This window comes from Labrus bergylta, chromosome 8 (genome assembly GCF_963930695.1).
Source record: "Labrus bergylta chromosome 8, fLabBer1.1, whole genome shotgun sequence".
Taxonomy (NCBI): domain Eukaryota; kingdom Metazoa; phylum Chordata; class Actinopteri; order Labriformes; family Labridae; genus Labrus; species Labrus bergylta.
In genome coordinates, this window is record NC_089202.1 from 7,748,178 (window position 1) to 7,773,494 (window position 25,317).

Here is a 25,317-nt window from a genome sequence, read left to right on the forward strand (position 1 = left end):
TTTTTTTTTTTTTTTTTTTTTTTTTAACTAAATACAACATGAACATTAGGCCCATACACACAACACGGCAAATCCTTATTGTTGCACAGCCTAGAACTATTCTATTTTCTTACATTTAAGGCAACAGGGGGCAGAAGTGAGTTTCATGTTTGATGACTGGAGCACACTATTGCTGCTCTGCTTATTAAATTAAAATCAAATTGAGATAAATTTAAGTACATTGTTTTGTTTTGTTTGATTTGCCTCCTCCATACAACAGCACGTCACATTCATCCCATTTCACAAACTTGCAACAGCAGAAATCCTGTCTGCAGCATCGAAACATAAAGTACCTGCAGGAATCGTACACTGACATGATGAAATTTACTGAAAGCCGCGAGAGGCCCCCGATACTTTCTCGACTCATTGGACTAAACTGAAGAGACTGACTGTGTGAAGCAGGCTGAAGGCTACAGAACTACACCTGATGCAAGCAAAACTCAATCCACTAAATCCATCTGGAAATGTACATCTTATGAAGCTAAACCTATGAAAAATCATATATTAAGTTTGTTTCTTGGAGAAAATAAACAAGTAATCTCTTAGCATTATCAACATTTTGGCTAAAACAATCTGTTACACGGGGGTTAAAAAGTGAAAAGTCGTAGCTGATCTCTTATTAGTGGTGAAATCAAGGACTCTGTGATGCAGAACCTAGAGGGAAAGATTAGCCATGAAAGGAAAACAAATGCTAAAATGGCAAGTAAGCTGAAGCAGATGGTAAAAACAGTGTCTGAAATTAGGCGGTTAGAGTGTTATTATAAAAAATATATCTTGGCAGGATAAAGTAGGATTATGCCATCATTATAACAAGTATCCACCCTACTGAGGTTTCCTTTTGCAAAACACTGACTCCCCTCTATTCTTTGTTACAGACACTGAGCTTTGAACCTGCTTAGAGGAAGCCAAGCCAAACTAGATATCCCCTGAGGGGGTCAATAAAAGACTCCCTATTGTTTAATCCTGAAACTCAGGAAAATATAAAAAACTAGAACTATCAGTCATCCTTTTCCTTGATCTGCTTTAAGAATACAAGGTCGTACAATATGTTTCACTTCTTCTTATTCTGTTTCACGTCTTCCAGCATGCAATAAAGCATGTGTCAGGTAGAAATGCAGACATGACATCACAGGGTTACATACAAAGTTTTGTCTAAAAGGAAATCTGAGATGCCATTTTCATCCCTTACAGCTCACTTATTTGATTCTCAAACTTTTTGTCCTATATTTCTCACTTGGCTGAACGCAACAATACTTCTCTCGATGCTTTTTGTGCCCCAGAAAGCTACTGAAGCTTTGAGTCTATGAGGAATATAAATGACAGAACAGACTAAAAAGCAGTACCAGCAGGCTGAACGGTCAGAATGACTCATGAACTAAATTATGGACTCCACAGAGGATAATCTGCTTTCCTTTATCTGTCAAAACACTCAGAGGAAAATCTTGCACATTCACCCAGGCATGAATCCTTACACACGAAATATACGCACACTGACTCAGATGTGGATATCTGGACAGAGAAAAAACAAAACCCACACACACTCATATGGGAAACGTTACGTATGTGAGTCATGGCAGCACAGTTCAGTCACTGTCTTTAAGTGGAGGAAAACGGGTGTGCAGTGGGAGGATTTGTAAACAATCAGTGTGACATTATCACTACAATATTGACCAAAGAGCCTCTGGAGGAGCATGCTCCAGTGACAGCTACATCTATTTGTGCTGTTCGATTACATGTCTGAGGAAACAAGACTTCCCTTGATGTACCAGCTTCTCTGCAGGTCTTGTGGATTAATAAGCTTATACTATGATTGTAATCTTTTTCAGGACCACAAATTATCTATAGCAATCTTAAAATAGTAACTGATTGACATGTTCCAGTTTTAAGGACACAACCCTAATTCCTAAATAATTAGAACGTTGAATATATAATCGGTAAATAAAAAGAATGTGATAGTTTGCAAAACATTGAAAGCCAAAATGTAATTGAAAATAGTAGAAAAACAACGTATGACATATCTAAACTGAGAAATATCAGTGTTTATAGAAAATGATTTGCACATTTTGAATTTGATGCCTGCAACACTTTTAAAAAGAGTTGGGGAAGGGTCCTGTTTACCCCTCTGATGCATCCCTTTTTCACTCTGTGAAGGTTTTAGGAACAAGAATCTTACAAAGTGTTAGGGGTCTATTTTCTCTAAATGTGAAAGTGGGACGTTTTACCATTCTTGCTCAATGTAACATTTCAGATTTTCAACAGTTCGGGGTCTTATTGTACGGTTCAAAGTACTCCAAACATTTTTAATTGGTGACAAGTCAGGACTGCTGGAAGGCCAGATTTTTTTGTAGTAAAATACCAGTAAAAAAAAAAGTCACCTGTTGAAATGCAAGAGTTTTGAAAAAAGCTGCAATGATCTGTATATCTGCTCTACAAGAATGGAAGAATGGTGCATCAGATTTGTATTTAAAGCTTCTCTTCTAATCGCAAAAAGCACAATACTGCTGCTTGTTCAGAGTGTTTCTCTATCACAACTGTCTACACTGGGCTGCTCTCCCTCAAATTTCTCTGGCTGACAAAAAAAAGGATAAAACCTTCCAGCAATTGTAAACTGAAAAGCTTTCTAGTGGGGATGTTAGCAGCATTTTAATCACTCCCACAAGCTTTTAATTTTGCTCATGAAGGCAGGAGGGAACCATGAAAACTGAACATCAGTACTCAGACTGCCGATCTTGATCCTCATCCAAGTGAGAATGTAATTAAAGCCAACTACAGGAAACATCCAGCAAAACACATCAATGTTTGGGTAAAGGAACAGGCTAATAATTCAGGTATTTTAAGTTCCTGGTTTTAATGAGGAAAGGACAGCAAAGAGTACATGCTGAACACTGGATAACAACCACTCTGAAAAATTATAAAGTTTTGTGAAATGTTTATTATAGGCAAATCCTTCAAAAAAGGAAGTGCCTCTCTTTCACCTCAACAAAAATGAAAGTAACTGGTCTTGCACAGAAATGAATGTGTGCTGTACATCTTTAGGTTTCTGTTTTTGAAATAAAATAACCATAGTTCCTTCTCCTGCTTATCAAAACTTTAAAGCACAATAATAAGACTTTTATTGACTCAGCCATAAGATTTCATGAACAGCCTTAGCAGTCAGTCTACTGGGCCTCCTTCTGTCTGCAAGAGAGATTTAAAGAAAACAACTTGTGCATGTTTGCATTAAAGCCTCTCCACTTTGAAACGAGCATAATAACACATTTGTTGCTGTGAAAAACACCTGAGAGACTCTGCAGCATGAGAAACAGTCTTCATCCTCACAAGTGTACATCCATCAAAATAAAAATAAAAACCCATCCTGTCTTGTCAGGTCTAATCCAGTCTCACCTTGACATACTGGTCACAGGGGCCACACTATCCAATTATGATTGAGTGGCAAACACCGACACACAATCACACACAGAGCCAAACCTGTGTGTCTCATGAGAGCACTTACAAAAGCCAGAACAGCTCTGCTAATCCATCACTCTAACAAGGTAAAATGGCACCAGAGTGATTTCTGTAATTTTTACACCTTCATCTATTTATTACCTTATATCAGTTCTGCTGAAGCTGAATGCATTTAAATTTAGAATAAAAGTAATCACTAATTGCATCATTGAATTTCACTAAAATGAAATCAACAGCCTGCTGGTAGCAGAAGGTCGGCGTCTTCCTCTATGACTTCACATTTTATGAAGCAGCCTATCAAGCTGGTTATTGTCCCTAAAGCCACTGGGAGGCTCTGGAGTGGATAGCCGTCATGAATCAGCTGACTGAACCGCATAACACACTGAAATCATTAGAAACGAACCGAGAAACATCAATGTTTTTTTTCAAACTGAATAGGAAATAAGCTTCCACTTCTGGTGGGTCATTGTGCTGTTATTGATCAGAGCAGCTGCAGGCTAGCGTTGTGACACATGTGAGCAGACATGGTGGTCATTGTTCTGATTCTGGTTTGAGTCATAATGTTGGAAGACGGAAAGAGAAGCAGCCTCTTTTTAATTTCTTTAATTTAGTGGTAACAAACAAGAATGAGGAAAGGTGGAGGAGGAGAAAATTCAAGACAATACACTTGAATTCTGGTTGGTTTTTATGAGGTTATTAAAGACAGCTTTAATGCCTTTATTACCAAAATATGGAACATACTATGTATATGGTGTTTCATGAACAATTCACCACACAAACTCCCTGACCTACAAAATCTAATGTATTCCCACTATGATTATGACAACAGAAATTAGAACAGAGTACACAGAAAATGTTCTTTATCTGAATCAGTCAACTATTCAAATTTACCTAATTAACAATGCCTCATGGGTGTATTGAAGTAACTTTAAACAGTCAAAGAATAATATTTACACATCTAAAATAACAATCAAAACACAATGTGGTCACACAGAAGACAAATATATCCACTAAAAAAGGCGTCTAACACGTTTGACACTGAGATTTGATTAAAAAAGATATGTTTTCAAATTCCACTTGATTCACTTGAAAAACAGTCTATTGGAGTCAGGCTGCAGATCCGGCTCACTTAGGAACACTTTGTGATTTGATTTAATCAAACCACATTCATACATTTAAGTTAGTTTTTCTTTTCCACAGTAACGTCTCTTTTTATGCTTTGCACGTCCACAGTCTCCTCTCTACAGGACACAAACCTTTAGTAGCTGCTCATGCTTATCGCCCACTGTGCCTAATTCAGTAACGACTAATTTAATGACTTGGCCTTCATTAAAGAAAAGGAAATGAATGCAAAGGGACGGTAAACCTTCATATTTAAGAAGTCATTAAAAAACAGTGTATTTGACTGTGGAACACTACTGTTGTAATTATCTAAATCATGGGAGATCAATGATGGTATTGGAATGGTCTTCCTCAACACTACATCACTTGAGTGAATGCAGATTTAACTTTAAAATCATTGACCTGTTTCCATCCTCCTACAAACTGCCATGATCTGCAGAAACCTTATGGAAAATGATGCGTGTCTGTATAAGTACGTGTGTGTGGGCTTCTTACCCTAGTCCTGCCAGATCAGACACCAGGTTGCCAAGGGCAGCAGCTGCAAAAAAATTGTGAGGAGAGGGAGAGACATGATTAGAAAATGAGTTTGGAAATTGAGGTTTGTGTCGAGGACAGCCAGAAGGCACAGAGCACAGATTGGTTCGAGCGGAAACTGCGACGTTTTTCATCATGTCAAACACAATATATGACAGTTTTCCATGTTCCTCTGGGAGGCAAGTTAATCTCGGTGTGCTCCTTATTTATAGGGTATCAAATGCATTTCCCTCATTATTTATAAATACAAGCAAAATTAAAATGCAGAAAAACAACATGAGCTACATAGGACGTGACTTTACAGGAGGACTGAATAAGGTGCGCTTGTACATCAAAGACATTAGAGGTGATGGTGCGCTCCTATATGTCACTTGAAATCTCTTGTGTCCTTCACAGGCTACAGAGGTTTGACTTTCTTAAAGCACGTATCTGTACCTGTTAAACAAGAAAGCTGGAGAGAGATATGCACTTCAATTTTCTTCACATGCCTTCCTCTGATCCCTACTTTAAGATATTACAGCACCATGCTGTATGTTACGGGACTGGCCAACAAGCTTTCCTAATTAAAATAAAATACACACAGAGGTTATTCTTTACCAAGTTGGCTTTTGCATTCTGGCATTATTAAGGATGCAGATGCACAGTTAAAGTTCTCTTTCATGATGACTTGCTCTCTGATTTCAATGGGCTAATCAGAGAAGTAGACATAACAAGATCAAAACAAGAGCAAGGAGCAGACCTCATGTGTTACAATCCCTGAATATTATTCTGATATAACATGGAGCAATTCTGCAGGAGGGGGAGTAAGGAAATAGAGCATTGAGGAATCTGATTTTACTCTTTTCTCCTAAAGGGAAGAATGACTGTGCATTACCTCCTTCTCTTGTCAATGACCCTGAGTTCAGAGTATTACTGAGCTGCTGCAGTGGCCCAGGCTCCCTCAGGGTAAAACAAAGAAGCAGTGTGCCATCTCTGCTAACACACAACTTCCATCACTATCTGTGAGGTCTTGGGTGCAAAACAAATTCAGCTGACTTTCTGCTACTGTAGCAATATAGTTAAAATTAAAGTTTCTGACAATCCCTAGTGAAGCATGTGAACAGTCCCACATGACCTGCACCTACATTAAAAAACACAGAGGATTTTAGATAATACTCAAGATTTGCAGAATAATAACAGAAGTCTGAGTGTGCTAGGAAGTGTTGTTTTCAGAGTGTCTTTCACCCTAACCTTGTTATCCAGAGACTGGCCTGCCTTCTGACACAAATCATCAATGTTAATAAGCTGCTGGTTTGTCCATATTTGGCTCCTTATAAGACATTTTAGTTTTCTGCTCTGTGAAAAGCTCTGTAGTTGACCTTTTCATGATGTCAGAGAGAGAGGCAGAGTGTGTGCAAGTTTCTAATTCTTTTTGCCAATTAGTCAGAGCCAAAGTACACAAAAGTAGGTCTGAGCTGAATAAGGAAATTATTCTGGTATTTTTAACCAAAAGGATTGTTTACACTGGAACTTGAAACTTGAGAATTTTCAGGCTGCCCCTCACACAACATGTATTTTTGTGTGTCAGTTTTTACACATGTTTATACACATGTTTAAACTGTCAACATATTTATTTAATTCAAATCAACCTGCTAATTGCTTTTGTGTCAAACCTTTTTGACCATTTTGTTTGTAGTCAATACATCACTTTTTGCATAAAGAACTAAACATGGAAGATTTGTATGGTGGAACTCTGGTGAGTTATATTTTAAATAGAATAACCTGGAATGAAACAACTATATGAGTCAGTCAGACTTTCCACGTTAGTAATGGTTTTAAATGTTTTTTGCCGCAGCTGAACATCGTTTGTGTTTTGGTGTCAAGGCCTTTCACTCCGTGCAGATTTCATTTATATGCAGAAAATTGAGGAGTGATGAGATAATATCTTAAACCCCCTCCGGTCGGAGCCTGTGGGTGGACACTGGGGAAGAGGTGGGTTTGAAAGTAAGAGCGCAGGCAGGAGTGGAGGCATCGGCAGAGCAGAGGGAGAGACTGGAATTCTTGCATTTTAAATAGACCGCCAAATTGGGAAGATGTGTCTCTCAGGTAATAGTGGAGGATAACGCATGTCAAGTGTGAAATCACTCTGAACTACCTTACATGTGTCACTCAATAAGTTCAAGTAGATGCCACAAATGGGGGCAGAAAAGGTAAACAAATGCTTTAAGACATGTGTCACATCTGCATACCAGTAAGACCGAGCACCAGATGACCAACCCAGTCAAACAAACATTTGGGATTACCTGATAGTATAAGCAAACATTTTCCTTTTTTTGAAATTCCTAACAAAACTATTCCCCTTACTTAATTGAAAATTGTCTCCGGGGCAAAGATTGAAGGATGTTTGAAAGAAAAAAAAAAAAAAGGTAACAAAGTAAAGATGATTAAAATAGAGAACATGATGTAATTAGATGATGTGCTGTCATTATACATCATAGCTATGAACAGGCCCTCAAGGACGCAGATGTAATGGAGAGCCTATCAGACTCAATTATGCAGTCAAGCTGCTCAAATGTATAGCAAGACAAGGTCAGCAGTCTGTATTAAACTCACTGCCCTCTGCTTCTGATGCAGTCCATCTCCACAGGTTGTAGAGGTGCAATCACTCTCCCATTAACACTAAGTGATTCAGTTCCTCATATTATACCCATAGTCCCTAAACTATCATTTCAAATATGATAAAATAAATAATTCCTTAAAAAAGGTGACAATGAGTAAGCTGGGTCTTTTCAGGGAAGGTAAGAGAGAAAGTTAAGATATTTTTCACTTCCTGGTCACAAAAATTAATGAACCAATCCGCCGCCAACACAGAGACATTTAAATGTCTTCAGTTCCTTTTTTCCTCATGATAACTCTATGATGGACGTCTCTGTCTTTCATAGCAAACTTTCCCAAACTTTCTAGTCCTGCAGCTAAAGCAGAGATACTGTCTGCATGTGTTTTATCTGGAATCGTCTATTGGGGGATAAATGAGCCGTGAAACTATGTGGAATAAGAAAATGGGGAAAAACTTTTTAACATCATTTCTTGGTCTTGTCTGCAAGGCACACTTGCCAGCTATACATCATACTGATGGGCGTGTATGAGAAGAGAGCTTTACAGTACCTGGAGTGTTTTGACAGCAACAACTAAACACACAAGTACAACACATGTGTAGCTTCCCCACACACAGGTGTTACCCTGGGTGTGTATTTACGGTATGTGTGCCTCCATGTGTGTCTGTATGTGATTGTAATGTAGCTGAAAAAAGGCTTTATGTATGGAAGGTAGGTGTGGAAACTGGTTTTGGACATTGAGACTAGAGAGAAAGAAATGAAGAAAGGCAACCAGGTGGGATTTATTCAGCCTACAGGGTTCAATTTTATAAAAGTTAAGAGAGCTGTTTCATAGATATATTTCTGCCACATGATTCTAAGAATAGAGTTAAAATGTTAAAAATGTGCAGATTTAGGAAAAGTTCTTGTCTTTGAAGGAAACTCTCAGCAAAGCAAGGCGATTTGGTGAGTTAATCACTTTAGAATCAATTTATAATGGATTTAATCCTATTTGGAGATTTCACATCATTACCTTGGTTTACATTGTATTAATGGCCTAACTCAGCTGGAGACCCTTTGAACAGTACAGTCTCAATCTTCTCTGAGCCAGCTGAGCCACGTTTGCCCTCTAGAAAATCTGTGATTGGTGAACTTGACTGCAGACTTGACAATGGTGCTAAATCAGTGTGGCCGGGGTTAGATACATGCAGCCTCTTGATTTACAGACCTCTTCGTGTTCCCACTGTCACAGGAATAAGAAACCAAACAAGTGCTGTGAGTAAAAGTGATGGATAGTGGGTTGAAGCTGTGCTCGAAGAAAGAACTGAATCTCTTTCTGTTTGTGATCTACTAGGGGAACAGTGGTAGTTCTCTACCTGGTTTTTTACATCTCTAATTAAGGGGGATTTCTACAGCTAGGGTTAGCTGACAGACGAGGGTTTGGATAGCTCATCATACCACTCGGAGATAACAAGCTCAGTCAAACTAAAAGTGATCCACCAGGAACCTTATAACCTTCGTGTCTATAAATCCCAGCAGGCCTGACATATTGTATCTCCTTAGGCTTAATCAAATTCAAATTTTTCACTTATTGTAAAAGCCTGAATAGAAAAACAAGGTGAAATGCATATTTTGAAAGACAACATGATAATTTGAATTGTAAATCTACAAGCCTTGGATCAAGTCAAATCGTGTTTGACACAAAGATAGTCAGGTTAGGTTTTAAATGCCTATCTACACTTTATCCCTGAAAGATCACTTCTATATATAGCGGGTCAATTCTTTCCACATTTCTCCAATTCTTCACACAGAATAGAAAAACGCCTCAGGTCTGCTGCAGCATTAGCTCAGACTCCAACTAGTGATATCAGTTTATAGGGCCTTGATGATGCTCGCTAAAACGACAAAAAACACCCTGCTATCACCACCAGAAACAACAAAGAAACAGAAGAGACTTAAAATCATCTCATTTTACTGGACACCACTTCAAAAAGCAAAGTAAAAAGACACAGCTGAATAAACTGGATTTCACTTAAACGTGTTGCATTGTTCCCACTGACAGCGGTAAAGATGGACTTTGAATTTGACTAAAGAGAAACATATTCAGAACATGGTCCTTTTAGTTGTTTTTACCAACGTTAAATATGTAGATAGGGACAAAGTATAATTTTCACCTCAGCGTGATCCTCTTCTTTGTCATTTGTAATAAACTGTAATGTAAGTGTTATGAACAAGTACACTCAATATGAGCGAGTGATAATATCAACATGCAAATGTGCCTCTTTGAGCTAAGATAAAATTACCAAACTAATTTCATCTGCTTGAGAACTTCATTATCATATTTATGAAATCATCATTATCAAGGCGACCTTGTGTCACTCTCTCTCTGTTTACTTTCTCTAATGTTATTTCACTGTGTTGGTTTTTTCTAATCAGTGTCACTGCAGGGGTCAGGTTGTGAGTTTATCATTAAAACTTCATTATGAGACAATTTATCCAGCTGACACTGATATTGAGAATGCCTCTTTCTGTATCTTTTTAAAGAGTTGGGAGTCCTCCGTGACTTGAGCAAATGATCACTCTAATAAGAAAAAGACAGAGAGTCAGACCGACAGAGTTTTGAATCTAAACTAAGTCTCTGAAGTCTGTTTTAAAGTTTATGTAAAAAAAAAAAAGAAAAAAAAGAGGCACATGATTTAAACATAACTGAGAACAGACAGGTACAGACGTTTGTAAAGAGATTTGTCTGAATTATGCCTGCAGAAAGTATTGAGGATGTTAACAGCATTGTGCCATCATTTACATAATGAAAAACATCCATTACAGAAAATGGAATTCTATGTATAAGATATAATTATAAGTAGATTTATATCAATAAGATAAACAAAAAAGAAAAGAACATCGGATCGCATCATCTCTGTCATAACTGTTTATCCTTCCCTTATAAATAATACAGTAACTGTGAGATGCTCTTACCTGCCATAGTTGAAATGCCGAGGATCACTCCAATAGATAACTCGATCTGTGTGCCCTGGAAAACACACATATACACACACACACACACACACACACACACATTACAGGAATCACTGAGTCCTTCAATAAGACAAAACATCACTGCCAGCTAGTGTAGTGTTTGGGGCTATGATGTATGAACTATATATGTGTTCTTTCTCGATATACTTAATTGCATAATACAGAAATGTATTTTTCCAACTGTGACCTTTCAGCGATTTTTGTGTTTTCAAGCGACTTATTCTGGACTATAAATAGACGGTTCATGATGCAATAACATTACATTCTCTTTGAATCCAAAATGCTGCAGTAAGGCTTTGTACACGAACCAGGACAAAACTTGATTTTCATTTATTATACAAGAAAAGATTAAAAGTAACATTACACAAGTTACAAAACTGGTTTACAGCAGGTTCCTGTTCTGCGGCACATAAAAAACAAAGACCAAATCACAACCAACAAATTGGTCCGTGGTAGCTTCCTACCTCCTAACGTCACATTAAAGCTTCAGAAATGTTAATAAAGAGCTTCAGGACTTTCAGCTGACGGTTTCCCCGCTTTAGTCGGGGACCTTTTATCTGCTACAAAATGGAGAGCAGCATGAGATCTTCTGGTAGGGAGCACTCAATTCTCTTTGTAGACTGAATGAAAAAAAGGAAATGCTCTGAATGTGCGAGTCCAGTCAGACTGTTACAGTCACTGACTGTTAGAAATACTACTTCAGAAAAAGCAAGAGCTGTTCAGAGAGAAATTCATCCTCAAAGTGTGAGAAGTTTTTGATTTGCATACCTTTGAAGAATCTGTTTTTTACACATCAAAAGCATCAATTGATCTTGCAAAATATCTGCTCATTCTTACTTCTGTTGTATTGTTTATTGGGGAAAGCTTTTCGATATATTTTCCTGACGAACACTTGCCTCTCCACACAACAAACTTTGTATGTTACCAGGACAGTCAACTATTTATTAGCTATTTGACGTCTGCCCCCTGTTGTTGAAGAGCACCTGAGCACTCCTCTACATTCTTTGCAGCACTCGCTTCAACCTTGTTTTCCCTTTTGAAATGACGTCTTATTTAGCTTTATTCCCTCTTGTTTGTTTCTTCAGTGTATTTTTTCTCACTCTATACTTGTAATATGCCACGATTCTTGTCGAGGTCCAAAAGAATTCATCATCTCTGCGTTAAAAATGACACTGCTTTGCAAGCACTCTTTGAATTATGCTAATAGTTGCATGCTCTTCCACTGGGTTTTAATTTTAGTATGTGGAATACTTCACAGCGCTTCCACAAAGAGCGTGGTGTGCCAGCGGCAAGCAAATGATTGCAACTGTACGAGATGTTAAAGACAAAAGAGAAAAAGAAGAAGGACTCTCAGAAACAGACTTTAAACACTGATGTAGAGCTGGTGTGAAATATACTGACTGACTTAAACAGTAAGATGAATCTCGCTCTTTCTGCCATGTTGCTTCCACCATACAGACCCTTGGGTACAAACATTGTATCATCTTTACACGGACTAATTCTGTGAGTCTGAACTGCGTGAAGTCGACACACTTACAGCGAGGATCATGATGCAGTTGTCCAGGAATCCAAATCCAACGAAAGGGAGTGCGTTGTGCAGCAGAACTGTGAAATAACAAATAAAACAATATATGAGGAACGCACGCAGAATGATCACATGAGCCTGGTGAAGCAGAAGTGTAACAGAATAAACAGAACATACAATATAAGGTTTTAAAACAGGTGTCAGCTCAAAGGTAAACTGATACAGTGAGGCTGCTGTCGGGGGATGCTGATATACATAAAAAGAGGATTATAACTTTTCTATTCATGCGTGTTTTTAAAAATACTGCTATAAAGATAAGAACATCAGCAACTGAAGCGACACAGCAAACAAGAGTGAATCTGATCCCAAACACCAGAAAGAAGGGAAAGCTTCCCTAGATTAATGTTAAAGAGGATATATTTAACAATATATTCTAATCTCAGTCTCCACTTTTATGAAATGTTAGCCATGCTGAGTTCACAGTTTGTATTCTCTGGTGTATTTAAAGCATTATATTGTCTCAGTTGTGTAATGATTTACTTTGTTTCCACCTTTGTTAAGAGGATGAAGCAAAGATTTACAGACTGATGAATTTGTAACGTATCAGTCCATACTAACAACTTGTTGATGTGTTGTTTCTAAAGCCCAGTCAAGGCCATCTGCAAAACATGTACCAGCACATCTTTCCCTAAACTGGGTTTTGTCTAGTTTATTTGAAAAAGGTTTAGGTTAAATATTGGCCTTTTGCAGAAATACAATCAAATATCAAGCAGCTCCAACCAGTAAAACGGCATAAGACTGTATATATTTCTCCACACAGTAATGAATTTATCACTTTGCATAAATAGATGCAATGTTTGTAGACTCGATATTGTGTATAATGGATTATTAAAACAGTATTTTAAATGTCGCCCACCACTGCCCCGGGGATAATGTTTTTCTAGTAGAAGTTCAAGTGAAGTTCAGTCTAGTTCAAGTCATTTAAGGTGTTTGCTCAAAGCACAACTGGAAAAAAAAGTAAGATGTCATTTCTTCTCTGGAGCTCCTCTTCTTCTTCTGCTGCTCTCCTACAGTACAGATTCATAGTTCGATCTTGCTGTTTGAGCCTCAGCACACAACGCACTCACTCGTGTCTTCAGCACAGACTTTAATGTCTTCAGGAGCCGCTCTGACTGAACTGTGAAGAAAACTCCATCTCATAGCAAACCTGCTGTACAACTAAATCCTGAGGTTTGTTTTGGATATTTCACAGCAGAAAACACAATCTATCACACAAGAGTGAAAAGCATCAACTCTGCTTCAGATAAGAAGAATATACATTATTATACTGTTTGCCTCCGGTGTCTCAGTGTTTTCTCACTGAGAGCACGTCCAGCATAGTTTTTATCGACTTTCACGACAGGGATTACCAAGAACCCCAATTTTTAATTTCCCAATCATCACTCCTTATCTGTCCTGGACTCGGCTGTTTAAAACCACATTAACCTGCCTAACACATTAAAACCCTCGAGGACAAAATGTCTTTCGAGTGTTCTTATCCAACATAAGAAGGAGGAAAATTTAAAACGGCTTCTCTGGCTTTTATTTCTTCATTTTTGTACATTCTGAATACAATATTCATTGTAGAGCTGTTTGGAGGATGTGTTTAGTTAAAGTGGGTACATTTCATTATGATCTTATCACTTTACTTTTATCTTCAGACTAATTTTATCAACATGAGGACAAACGTTGCTTCTTTGTTTTACACTGCAGCGAACTACAGAGAACTTTGCAGATTTTTAATTTAACATTTTGCTCACGTCACATTTTAACTACTTTATCCGCATTAATGGAATACACATTCAGAGGTCCATGGATTGAATTGAAATCACGAACAGTATTTTCCTTTGATTGAGCCGAGCAAATAAGAGCAGGGTTGAGATATTTATTCTGTAAACTTCAGCTCCAATATACATAAAGAAAGAGCTTGAAGCATTTAATTAGTTTTTAAGCTTATATAGTGGTGTCAAGAAATGGTTTTGCAGTAACCATAATCCACTGAACACTGAGAAGGAGAAAAGGAAAGAAAAAAGTACATCCAACACTGAGACAATTCTGTCATGAGAAAAATCTTAAGTGCTGGTTAGGTTTCACTCGGCAATGTTTTCTTAAGTGAAAAGCAAGAAAGACTGCATTTCATCACAACAAGGTAACACTGAGCTTCAGAGAGATATTGTCCTTGTAGTTGTTCATTTTCATAAAGACGTCTCTGTTTAAATTTATGCTGAGAAAACAAAGAGTGAAAACACAAGTATCCTGAACAATTTTGGGTTCACCAGCAATCTTTCCAAGCTCTCAGTAGGAGAGAGGAGGACAAAAATCTGAGGTCAGGTCAGTAAAACGATCTCTGCAGGGTGAAGTACACCTGCATTCACTTTTAGCTGAGTGTGTGCAGGTGGATGACACATGTCTGAGGGCAAGAGCTTTCATTGGGACTGAGAAATGATCTGCAAAACACTGTTACATGATTGGGATTTCATTCATGGCCCCTTTAAAAATAGAAATTAAAGAAATGAATTCTCATTCCTAACTCACATAAAAAGCAAAGAGCAACAAACTTCATGTGGAATACATTTTCAAACATGTCTGAAAGTTAATATCACAGTTTCTTTTATTTGTCTTTTCCCCTCTTTGCTTTGTGTGCTTATTCAGTATGTCTTAAACCAACTGTTGTGGTCATTTGGAGTTCCACTTCAGCATTTTACATTCACTATGCTAATGTTTTTTTTGTCATTTTTACATCTTGAGGTTTAAAAATCATGACCCAAATCAGTTCTAGATATTCTTTTGCCCCAAGACAATATACATGAAGTTCATCAGTGTAAGCTAATGAGTCATAGCAAACATAAGTACTATACAATAAACCTGCTAATATGTGAATATGAATAGGTTCAAAATAGCTGCAGACACAGTGCATGCTGGTGTATCATATCCTTTTAGCACTTAAATGACTGCCTGCCTGTGGATGTGTCTTGTGTTCTGCTTGTTGTTATTGACTCTTAAACATAACCTGGAACATAATATAAAGGTGAAATATTGTGTGTTTTGTATCATAGAGTGACTTTTAACAGCTTATCATCACTAATATCTGCCTGTATGTTATCCACAAACCTTGTCTTGCATCATAAAGAGCTACTTCCGTCTTTGGCAACCAACTTGAGACTTTAGGGGGAAAGGCTTATGCAACATCTGCTCATGGAAAATTGAACAGTCAGGCTCATATGTGAGACTTTTTCTTTTCCTTTCAGGACACTATGGAAACTTAGGCATCAATAAGCCACAATGTCTTGCTAATTTGTTCTCCTCCGAACCAAGCCTCCAAACAAAAGCAATAAAATACACATGAAAACACAGACTTATTACATCATATCAACCAAGATTACCAAACATTTGACTTCTTACCATATCTTAACTGTGCTGCAGTGGGCGGTGCAATCTCCAGCTGCCCTAAAAAAGAAGAAGAGAAAACCAAACATTATAAAAAAATCTTCATCTCCTATGGTCTGCTTTTCAGTGGAGGCTAAAAGTCACAATAAATGTCAGACGGCTCTTAAATGGCACAGCCCATCAGTCACAACCTTTTAAATACAGAGAAAAGAGAGAGAAAAGAGGGGAGAGAGAGAGAGAGATAGAAAACGTTTCAGCAATGTGTCATGAGTGATGAGGAGGTGTCAGAGAGGAGGAAAGATTTTCTCCCCTGGTGGAACCTCCCCTGAGCGAAACAGAGATGAGCACAAAAGTGACGCAAATGATAAGTCTGCTGCCAGTTAGGCTGCAGAAGAGGCCTGCAGTGTGTGTGTGTGTGTGTGTGTGTGTGTGTGTGTGTGACATTTATTTTTTCTATCCCCACACTTAAAGTGATAAATTCATTTGACATATCAGTGATGAAAATAAAGTGACTTCACTGAGATTTATTAATAACTTTTCCCCATTTCTCACTTGAGTTAAGGGTCATATATGAAGTTAAGGGGCTATGACATTTTCCTGCAATGAAGGGTGGTGGAAAGAATACGTGTCAGCCTGCATGTGCCACATTAAAGCAACACTCACTATATCACTGATTTAATCAGGGACTTGGAGAAAGAAAAACAAGTAATATACTTTGATTTTAAGGACAGAAGTCACGACTGTTTCCTTTGCAAGAAGTGTGAAATTAGTCTTGTTTTACTGAGGTCAGTAACAATGTTAGACCACATCGTGAAGTCTGCTCCATCAGTTACAGGTGTTAAAGCAGCACTGCACGCTAAACCAGGCTGAAACAGATTGTGCATGCTGATGAGGAAGTTGTATTCAATCCAAGCAGAGTCTGTCTTCACTGTTATCAACCATAGAAGTAAAAAGGACAACATGACAGCTCCCCTAAAGGGAAGCCAAAACATTCTGAGCTCCTCCTACTGACTGACTGACTGACTGACTGACTGCAGTAAAGCTCATGATGTCCACCTCCTCCATGTTAACAGATAGGACATCAGTCAAACTAGAAAATCAATATACATGTCGAGTGTTTGCTTTCTTTGAAGTAACATTTGAATTATTTATTCATGCTATACAAAGATGTAAGATGCAATGATTGACATCTATCTTGACAAATGCAGCCCCTGCTGTATGCGCAGGATTAGCAGAAAATGGGGCAAAGCGAGAGAAAACTTAACAAACACTAACACAAGAATTATTTAACTTTTCAAAACCAGGAGGGTCTGCTTCTGAAGACTGTGAGGACCTGAAGGATGAAGTGTGTGTTTTTGTTACCTGAAGGGCCAGAACTTCAATACTGAGACAGTCAAGGGGGTATTTTGGCTTCACTTTTGTACAACAAGTGGAGGTGGAGATGTGTCATCCATCTCCATGTACAGTCAGTTCTACCAACCCCCAGGCACACATGCATTCATACAAAGATGCCTACAAACAAAAATGTGAAACTCCCACCCCCACAACTCCCAATAAGCTTGCTTTATATGAAATAAAATGCCAAAATCCTAATATGGTTTGTGGGAGAAAAGCTATTTCTGCCAAGTTCAGACTTGGAAATTAACCAGCTTTTTAAAATGACATGCTTTATATTTAATCTTAAATACACTGCTATTGCTTTACATAAACTTAAACATTGCTATTTGGCTAACCTTTTCACTTTATAATGCTAGATTCAAACTGTAATATCACAAAGTTCAAAAGAAAAAGAAACCCAAAGCAGAAAATATGCCAGCTTTTTCCATCCTGTTGGCTCTCCCCACCTATTTCCATCCCTCACTTCCTCCTTTTCTTTCAGGACTCGGTGTCATGTTTCAAGCTCATTACTCCAGTCCGCAGTTCAACCAGCATCTCATGTTGCGGACAAAACCGCAACAGACAATTGTTCCCCTCAATTCTATTCCTTTCATCAGTGCTCCAGAAAACCCCACTGCTGACACATTCACAGGGATGCACGCACAGCAACATTACTTTTTGTTTATCATTAGTTCTCACACAGGCCTGTCATTGACTCCAGCCACTGCAGCACCTTGTATACATTTATCTCATTTCACAGGTATTAAAAATCATCTCAGCTAAAGAGACAAAAAATATCAAACTATAAGACAAGAACAAGCTGGCAGACATGAAAAAACTCCCACACAAGATGGGTGGTGTGAGTAATTTAGTACAGGAACACAGTGCTTTCTGTTTCATCACCCATTCAGGAGTGATTAAGGCTTTAATTAAAGAGCTTTCAATGATTCTCCTGTGCTGCTCTGTGAGCGAAGTAAACTACTGCACCAATTAATCTCATCTACCATTGAAACAAATACTCTGTGAGATAACAGTTATATGTCACTAACCAGTATGCCATGGTTCAACAAACATATATATGTTAGTTTTATTTTTATCAAAAGTGTTGCAGCACATGAATCCATTTGCTGCTCTTGCCACTCTATGGCTATGTTGTGCAATCACAACCTTAAAGAGATGGAATAATATAAGGAATGGAGGGCAAAGAAGCTGGTGAGCAGTAAAAATGAACCTGGATAAATTAAAAAACTATTTCTGTTAACTTTGGCGAAAGTATGAAAAAAAAACCTCCTGCTCTTTTCCATTGAATCATGATCCAAGTTGCTCCTGGATTTATCGTAGTCACTCAAGTTTTTTTTATCCTTACAAGCCTTTTCATGGATCAACAGGAAAACATCCAACATCCAGGCAAAAAACTGAAATACATAACTGGAATAACATCAGGTTGTTTAATAGGAAGTAAAACATGCATACTTACAGCCTTCTATGAAACTGAAAAGGTTAATGTTATATTACATAAAGTGACAACATATTGTCTTAACTTCAGGGCTGTATATTAATACTGGTTTTATTAAGAGGTCACATTTAAGATTAAAGCTATTAATTGCTCCAACTGTGTTTCTTCTAAAACTGATGGCTGTTATAATATATATTATTTTATGTCTGCATAGTTAAAAACAATTAAAAGGACGGATCATTATTTTTTTAATAGAATTTTTGGTCTCAAAAACGTTCCCTTACACTGCAGATAATGCAAACAATGCTACAATGCAGGCCTGTAATCCATCTGAAATAATTGTAACACAAATCTGTTCCATTTGGATATGACAGAAACAATGAAATACATCATTGTTGCCAAAATTAAAAGCCTACACTGCTGCATTCTCCTATCACTTAAAAAGTGATGTGGCAAAGCAAAAATGCAGCTGATCCAAACTCAAATGAAATTAAAAAAAAACTAATTATGAGAAACAGAATGCCTTGAAGATTTTTCATTCCCAAACCAGAGGGGTTTATGTAGCCATTCATTCGAGCTGTTATAGCTGACATGGCTTCCTATTGGCCCCAGAACTCCTGAGGGAGAAAGTATTGATTGCATGGCAACCCAAAATCTCCCAGAGCTGCAGTCTCCAGAGAATTCAATTTCAAACAGACAGGAGTGGGGATAACATGTAATGAGCTTAGAGAAGTACCTAACCACGAGCATGATTAAATACCAAAGCAGTCATGTTTCATTCCTCTAAAGCCTTCCTTTATTTTGTGTCCTGCAGAAACACCAGTACAGCAAGTTCTGGCATTTAACCAAGACTGCGTTTACAGATAAACACAAAAACCAATATGTCATCATTTTGGGCACAGATCTTGAATAATTACTGCAGAGTCAGCGACGCCAATTCTCTGAAGCAAACCGCCAAAACACTTACAAAATACTGTGGATCAAATGTCATTTAAAAAAGAAAGCTAAAGTTGCAAAGAAAACAGACAAACCATGCTGAATGTTGGCAGCATTTTGACCCAAGCCAAGTTAACAGTCTGGTTCAGCACAGTTATATTGTTCCATCCATGGATCCATTATCTATACCGCTTTCCCATTAGGGGTCGCAGGGGGCTGGAGCCGATCCCGGCTGCCATTGGGCGACAATAGAGACAGACAATCAGACACATTCACACCTGCGGCCAGTCACCAATGGCCCTAACGAGCAAGTCTTTGGACTGTGGGAAGAAGCCGGAGTACCTGGAAAGAATCCACGCATGAACAAGGAGAACACACAGACTCCACACAGACAGGCCCGGTCCGATGGGGATTCAAAACAGGAACTTCCTCGCTGTGGTTAGAGCTATCTTAGCAGTCTGAACATTTATGAATGTGTGTTTGATCAAGTATCATTTGGCGTCTCAGGCGTTTGTTGTGGCCATGGATGAAAAAGGGATCATGTTGTCTTTGTTTACTGTGATTAATGGCTTGTTCAACTTTCTGCTTCTTGTTTCTGGGCCAGCATGAAATCGATAATTAAACACAGAATTTGAAAATCTGAAATGAGGAGGAAGGAACCCAGAAGTAAAGGTCTTGCTCAGCTATTGCTAAGTTATGATGAATAATATCTGTCAGTCTAATCATTTATAGACGCCATGAGATTTTCTGCTGATTCAGGTGTTTTTGTGTTCAAGGGGTGCAAACCTCAAAAAGATGTGGGGGAACTTTTATCACAGGAGCGTGCAGCAGTGCATTACGGTTTCTGTGTGTGTGTGTGTGTGTGTGTGTGTGTGTGTGTGTGTGTGTGTGTGTGTGTGTGTGTGTGTGTGTGTGTGTGTGTGTGTGTGTGTGTGTGTGTGTGTGTGTGTGTGTGTGTGTGTGTGTGTGTGTGTGTGTGTGTGTGTGTGTGTGTGTGTGTGTGTGTGTGTGTGTGTGTGTGTGTGTGTGTGTCTTGGGCTTTATACAGCAAATGTAAACCAAGAAACATCCTTGTTTCTTTCCCACAAGACTCCATTGATTTCTGAGTGACACATCTCTTCACACAGAAAGAGATTCTCATTTTTGCAATGTGCTTTCATACGACTGTAGTGTTAAGGGTAGACAGCCTGTATATATGTCTAATAATATGCTAATCTGTAGGAATCTGTGTACTCATATACAGACACATTTTGTGTCTTCAGATTGAGCAGGCACGTGTGCTGGTGTGTGAGATCAAAAGAGTTCATCTGCAGGGAAACAATAGAGGGCTATAGTCATTTATCTAGTGTGCAGCACCTTGGTATTTTATGATTTATGACACAAAGAGGACATCAGACTGCACACAGAAAGTGGGATACGGTCTTTTTTTGTAGCAGCAAGTTTTTGAAAACGCACAGTTGAATGATTTTGTCTTAGGGTGATTGAGTTTGGAGAGAAAACTTGTGGAAATTAATTGAAAAAGAACAATTCAATAAAATGCAATTAATAGTCAGTTAAGTATTTCTGCATCCAGTTTTCTTGGATTCATTCTTTGAGTCTGTACATCAATACAACTTGGGAAAGTTAACTAAAAGCGAATGATTTGCATATGAAAGTGTTTTTGAAGGGAAACTTTTTTCTTCAATAACATGCCTACTGGAGGGCTTCTAAATGTCAAGTCACAACTCAAAATACGTTTTCTTCCCTCAGGGAAAATAATGAGTAGCTCTTTCTTTGGAAATGCATAACTAACTAGACAGAACAAGAAGAAAAAACAAAGCACTGGGGCATGACACCACATAAACTGAAGCGTAACAGTGTAGTTAAATTTCAGCAAAGAAGTTCCTTCCTGTGGGGTTTAAAAAAACTTGGCAGGATATGACAGGTAGACATATACACCAGTCTTTTCCTCCAGTGCCAATTAAGGCAGCTGTGGAGAGCTTGAAACTAAACCCAGAAACAGACTGAAAACACAAATCCTTTAAATATCCTCCTGACTAATGACGAACCACAAGAGAACAGAAGGAAAGAAGAAAGCATCGCTCTCTATCTATCGGCCAACAGAAACAAAGGACCATGCAAGGAAGACAAGGGAAGTATTTTTAATGAAGTAGTGGGCTGCAAGAAATAGCTGGATGGTTTATAATGACTTCCCCTGCATGTAACACTATAAAAAGATATAACCCTGTTGGCTACTGTAAATTGTGCATTAATGGCTAAGACCAATAACAACGTGACATTTTATATTTTTTACAAAAAACTATTTATAGTATAGTAAATTCTCTACACAATGTAGGTGCCATGCCTTGAGTTGTTTTCTATTCTTTCTGAGGTAATCTGAGTTAATTACTCACACCTGGCCTCCTTAATATCAATTAGTCATTGATTAGAAACCCCACCTCACCAGTGGAACACACAGAAACAGATGAACATGTGTTTTCACTGATTCACCTATTTAAATCCCTGTTTGGGGTGAGGACAGAACATATTCAAACGTTTGCCTTTGTTTGTTGTTGCACAAATTCAGGTATACTGCATGTAACTGTACACAACAGCACAGGCAGTGAAAAAATGCTGTAATAGTGTGGCAGTGCCACAAACTAATCTCAGCTAATATGAGCAGCATGCAGAGAGGAAGGATCTACTAAATATTTGCGGATGTTTTCAGGGTCAATGCAGTACAATTTCCTAGAGGGTTCTGGCATTATAAAAGATGTTGACCATACTGGCGGCATGTTGCATACCATTCAGACAAGCCATTGATTTACAATTAGCTGGATTCTTTCTCCTAACTTGAATATTGGAAGGCAGACTGATACAAAATAAGCCAGGATGTATTTATTTTAGGAAAGTTATTCAACTAAGCAGCTTATCAAGTATTTAACCACATAAGACCTAGAGGACAAACACTGCAGTAAGAACATGCCTGCAGAATGTTTTTAACCTTAACATCAACCACAGAGTGCTGACTTTGGTCATGTGGGTCTGCAGTGAAATCAGCTGCCATCATGACTGTGCAGCAAAGTCAGCTACAGAAGCCTCTGAGGGACATAAAACCAAGGAGAAAACCGGGAGGAATGACGTGTAGTATGCTGAGGTAAATCTGAAGTAAGTGTGGAGGGGGTTGGAGACGGAGTAAGAGTGGGATAGATAAACATAGAAACAACACGTGACAAATATGACACAACAGAGCAGAAGAATCATATAAAAAAAAGAGGTGACAAAAAAGTGAGTGTGTGTTTTCATCAAAGGTTATATGAGAAAAGAAAAAAAGAAAGAAAAGAAAATCATCAATCCCTGTCTCATGATTATTCTAAAGGTCATGACCTCATGACAAACTGGACGGGCTCACACATACAAACCCCACCTTGAATATCAAACATCCCACTGTGCATAATATTTTCATGGCCGTCTGTCGTGCCTGTGTAATGTGATTCATGCCTGGATCCATCTGTTTGGGAGATAAGAAGCATATGTAGTTTTTCTGCTCACTTTCATACCCTCTGGATTAAGTTTTCTTTTATTAATCTTAACTTTGGGACTTTAACTTTTAGTGGTGTTAAGACCCTATTAAACACTATAGTTTTCACACTTATCAATTGAAAGGTTGGGCCTTATTATCATGCCTTTCTAAATCCAGAAAAATCAACAACCAGTGGTTATAGAAATGGGACCTGTAGGGTATTCTGCACTAACATAATGCCTGGCTAACTTGCTAATTTCATTATTAGCAATAAATCTACATACATCATAGATTGGGCAGCATCTCCAGCATATTGTAGTGTTACATGTTACAAAAAAAAAACTGTTTGCAATACATAGTCCAGTGCTTCCGTGTTGTAGTATTTCCCATGCATGCTGTTGAGTCCTGGATGGAACCATATTGTAGGCTAACATTAGCATTATAATTGTCCTCTGACCTGAAAAAAGGGCAAATACAACACAGGCTTCATCTAAGAATAATTTTCTCTTTTGACCTTATAAAGCTCTCATGGTTGAAGAAAAACACAGAGGAGGACCCACTTGCAGATAGACTTAAAAGTAATTTCATTAAAACAGTCAAAAGGAAAATAAAAGCTTGCAGATTCCAATTCATGGTGTAATAAAAACCAGGTGTGACTAATAAGACAGGTGAAACTGATGAGGGCAATCAAACTGGAGGGAAACACACACACACACACACACACACACACACACACACACACACACACACACACACACACACACACACACACACACACACACACACACACACACACACACACACACACACACACACACACACACACACACACACACACACACACACACAAGGGCAGGATGTCAAACTAGATATGAAACACTGGGGGAAGAACTACAAAATAAAACAGGAAACACTGAAGACCGAAAGAAATAACTGTAACAACAAACACAAGAGAAGGAAAAGACCAAATAAAACAGGAAGTGATATCAGATTAGTAAAAATACAAAACTAAACTGGAAACTCAAGACAAAAGTGTGACCTGTTTTTCTTGTGTTGTTGTATAGTGTGAAGCGTGAATATGTATGGGGAGGATGTTTGCAGGCTGCAAAGGTAACACGATCTGCAAAACTTAGTTGGCTTACTTTGCTAGTAACAGCGAATAAAATATGTTCTTTCCTTTGTCAGGTTTGGACTTTAAGCTGGAAAAGTAGTTTCTTTCAAAAAATTGGCATCCTTGTTTTTAAATTCCTCGGTTGAAACTGTTTCATAAACTTTGAGAAGTTAAAATTAGAGAAGCTGGGCCACGGTGTGTGGATAACTAATGGATTTTTGATCAAAAACATATCATAGAAGGTATCCTTTATATGGCAACACAACAGCAGGACTGATGGTTAAAAGCAATTTGATAAGAATTGAAGACAGATTGACAGTAAAGTGTGACAGCCTTAGTCTCTAGTACTTTGGCATGATGATTTGTTTTGCAATGGAAAATTAAAGCTCTTATTCCAAATAGTATAATGACTTCTGGATTTAAAAAGAGAATCTGGGTGTTTACCATGTGACACACCACCATTTCTCCACATTTTTGCGTTTGTGAGATCTCTCTGTACTCTTTAAATTGTTTTCAACATTTAAGTAGTGGATTGTATCACACTATTTTTTTTGGGGGGGGGGGGTCACAGGCAGAATAAGTTAATAACCCACTCAATTGACAAAAGTCCAAAATCTCCTCAGCAATATTCTGTCTGTATACTGTTCAGCTATTATTGGCTGCAGCTCTGTCGTTGGAAGCAAACTGCTCTTGATGAATACACATGCTGTGTTATTCCTGTCTGTGTGTTTCTTTCTGTACACAAATCAACAGTAAAATGTCAACAACGCCCACAGGACAGCAACACAACCTACTACCTGGCAATGATATGAACTGTTGATTTCTAGAGAGTCAATTATCAGCATCATTACAGAGATCTGCAAATGGTCCTGTGTTTTTTCAGTAGACTTGCAGGAGCCACTACTGCCTGTGTTTGTGGAACAGCAGGGCTAACATCACCAAGGACTGACGTTATGCAGCTGTGCGTGTATTAGCATGACAATAGGACTGTTGGAGCCCAGGGAGGATGGTGAAATGAAAAAGGTGGTCTGCTTTGTCCTTTTTTTCAGTTCAGTTCGGTTCGATACTGGAAACATGATTTAAGGAGATTGAACGCTCTATTCAATAAAAAAGGTGTAGTCCAATACTGTATAACAAACAACTATGAAGACAAAACGGGGAGTAGAAAATATAAGCCTGCATATGAAATAGACAAACCTGAGGAAAGAGGTTGAAAGCTTTGATCCTCCTGGG

At 38.2% G+C, this 25,317-nt stretch overlaps 1 protein-coding gene across 1 annotated transcript in view; it reads right to left on the reverse strand.

Annotated features, from left to right (window-relative positions):
* Nucleotides 1-25,317, reverse strand: part of LOC109984426 (transmembrane protein 65) — a 36,338-nt gene that overhangs the window by 5,372 nt on the left and 5,649 nt on the right. Inside the window, exons 3-6 of the mRNA XM_020634573.3 lie at nt 15,718-15,762; nt 12,289-12,356; nt 10,692-10,746; nt 5,104-5,146 (exon numbers count right to left, since the gene is read on the reverse strand). Coding sequence (XP_020490229.1) covers nt 5,104-5,146; nt 10,692-10,746; nt 12,289-12,356; nt 15,718-15,762 — 211 coding nt within the window. The remainder of the gene's footprint in view (nt 1-5,103; nt 5,147-10,691; nt 10,747-12,288; nt 12,357-15,717; nt 15,763-25,317) is intronic.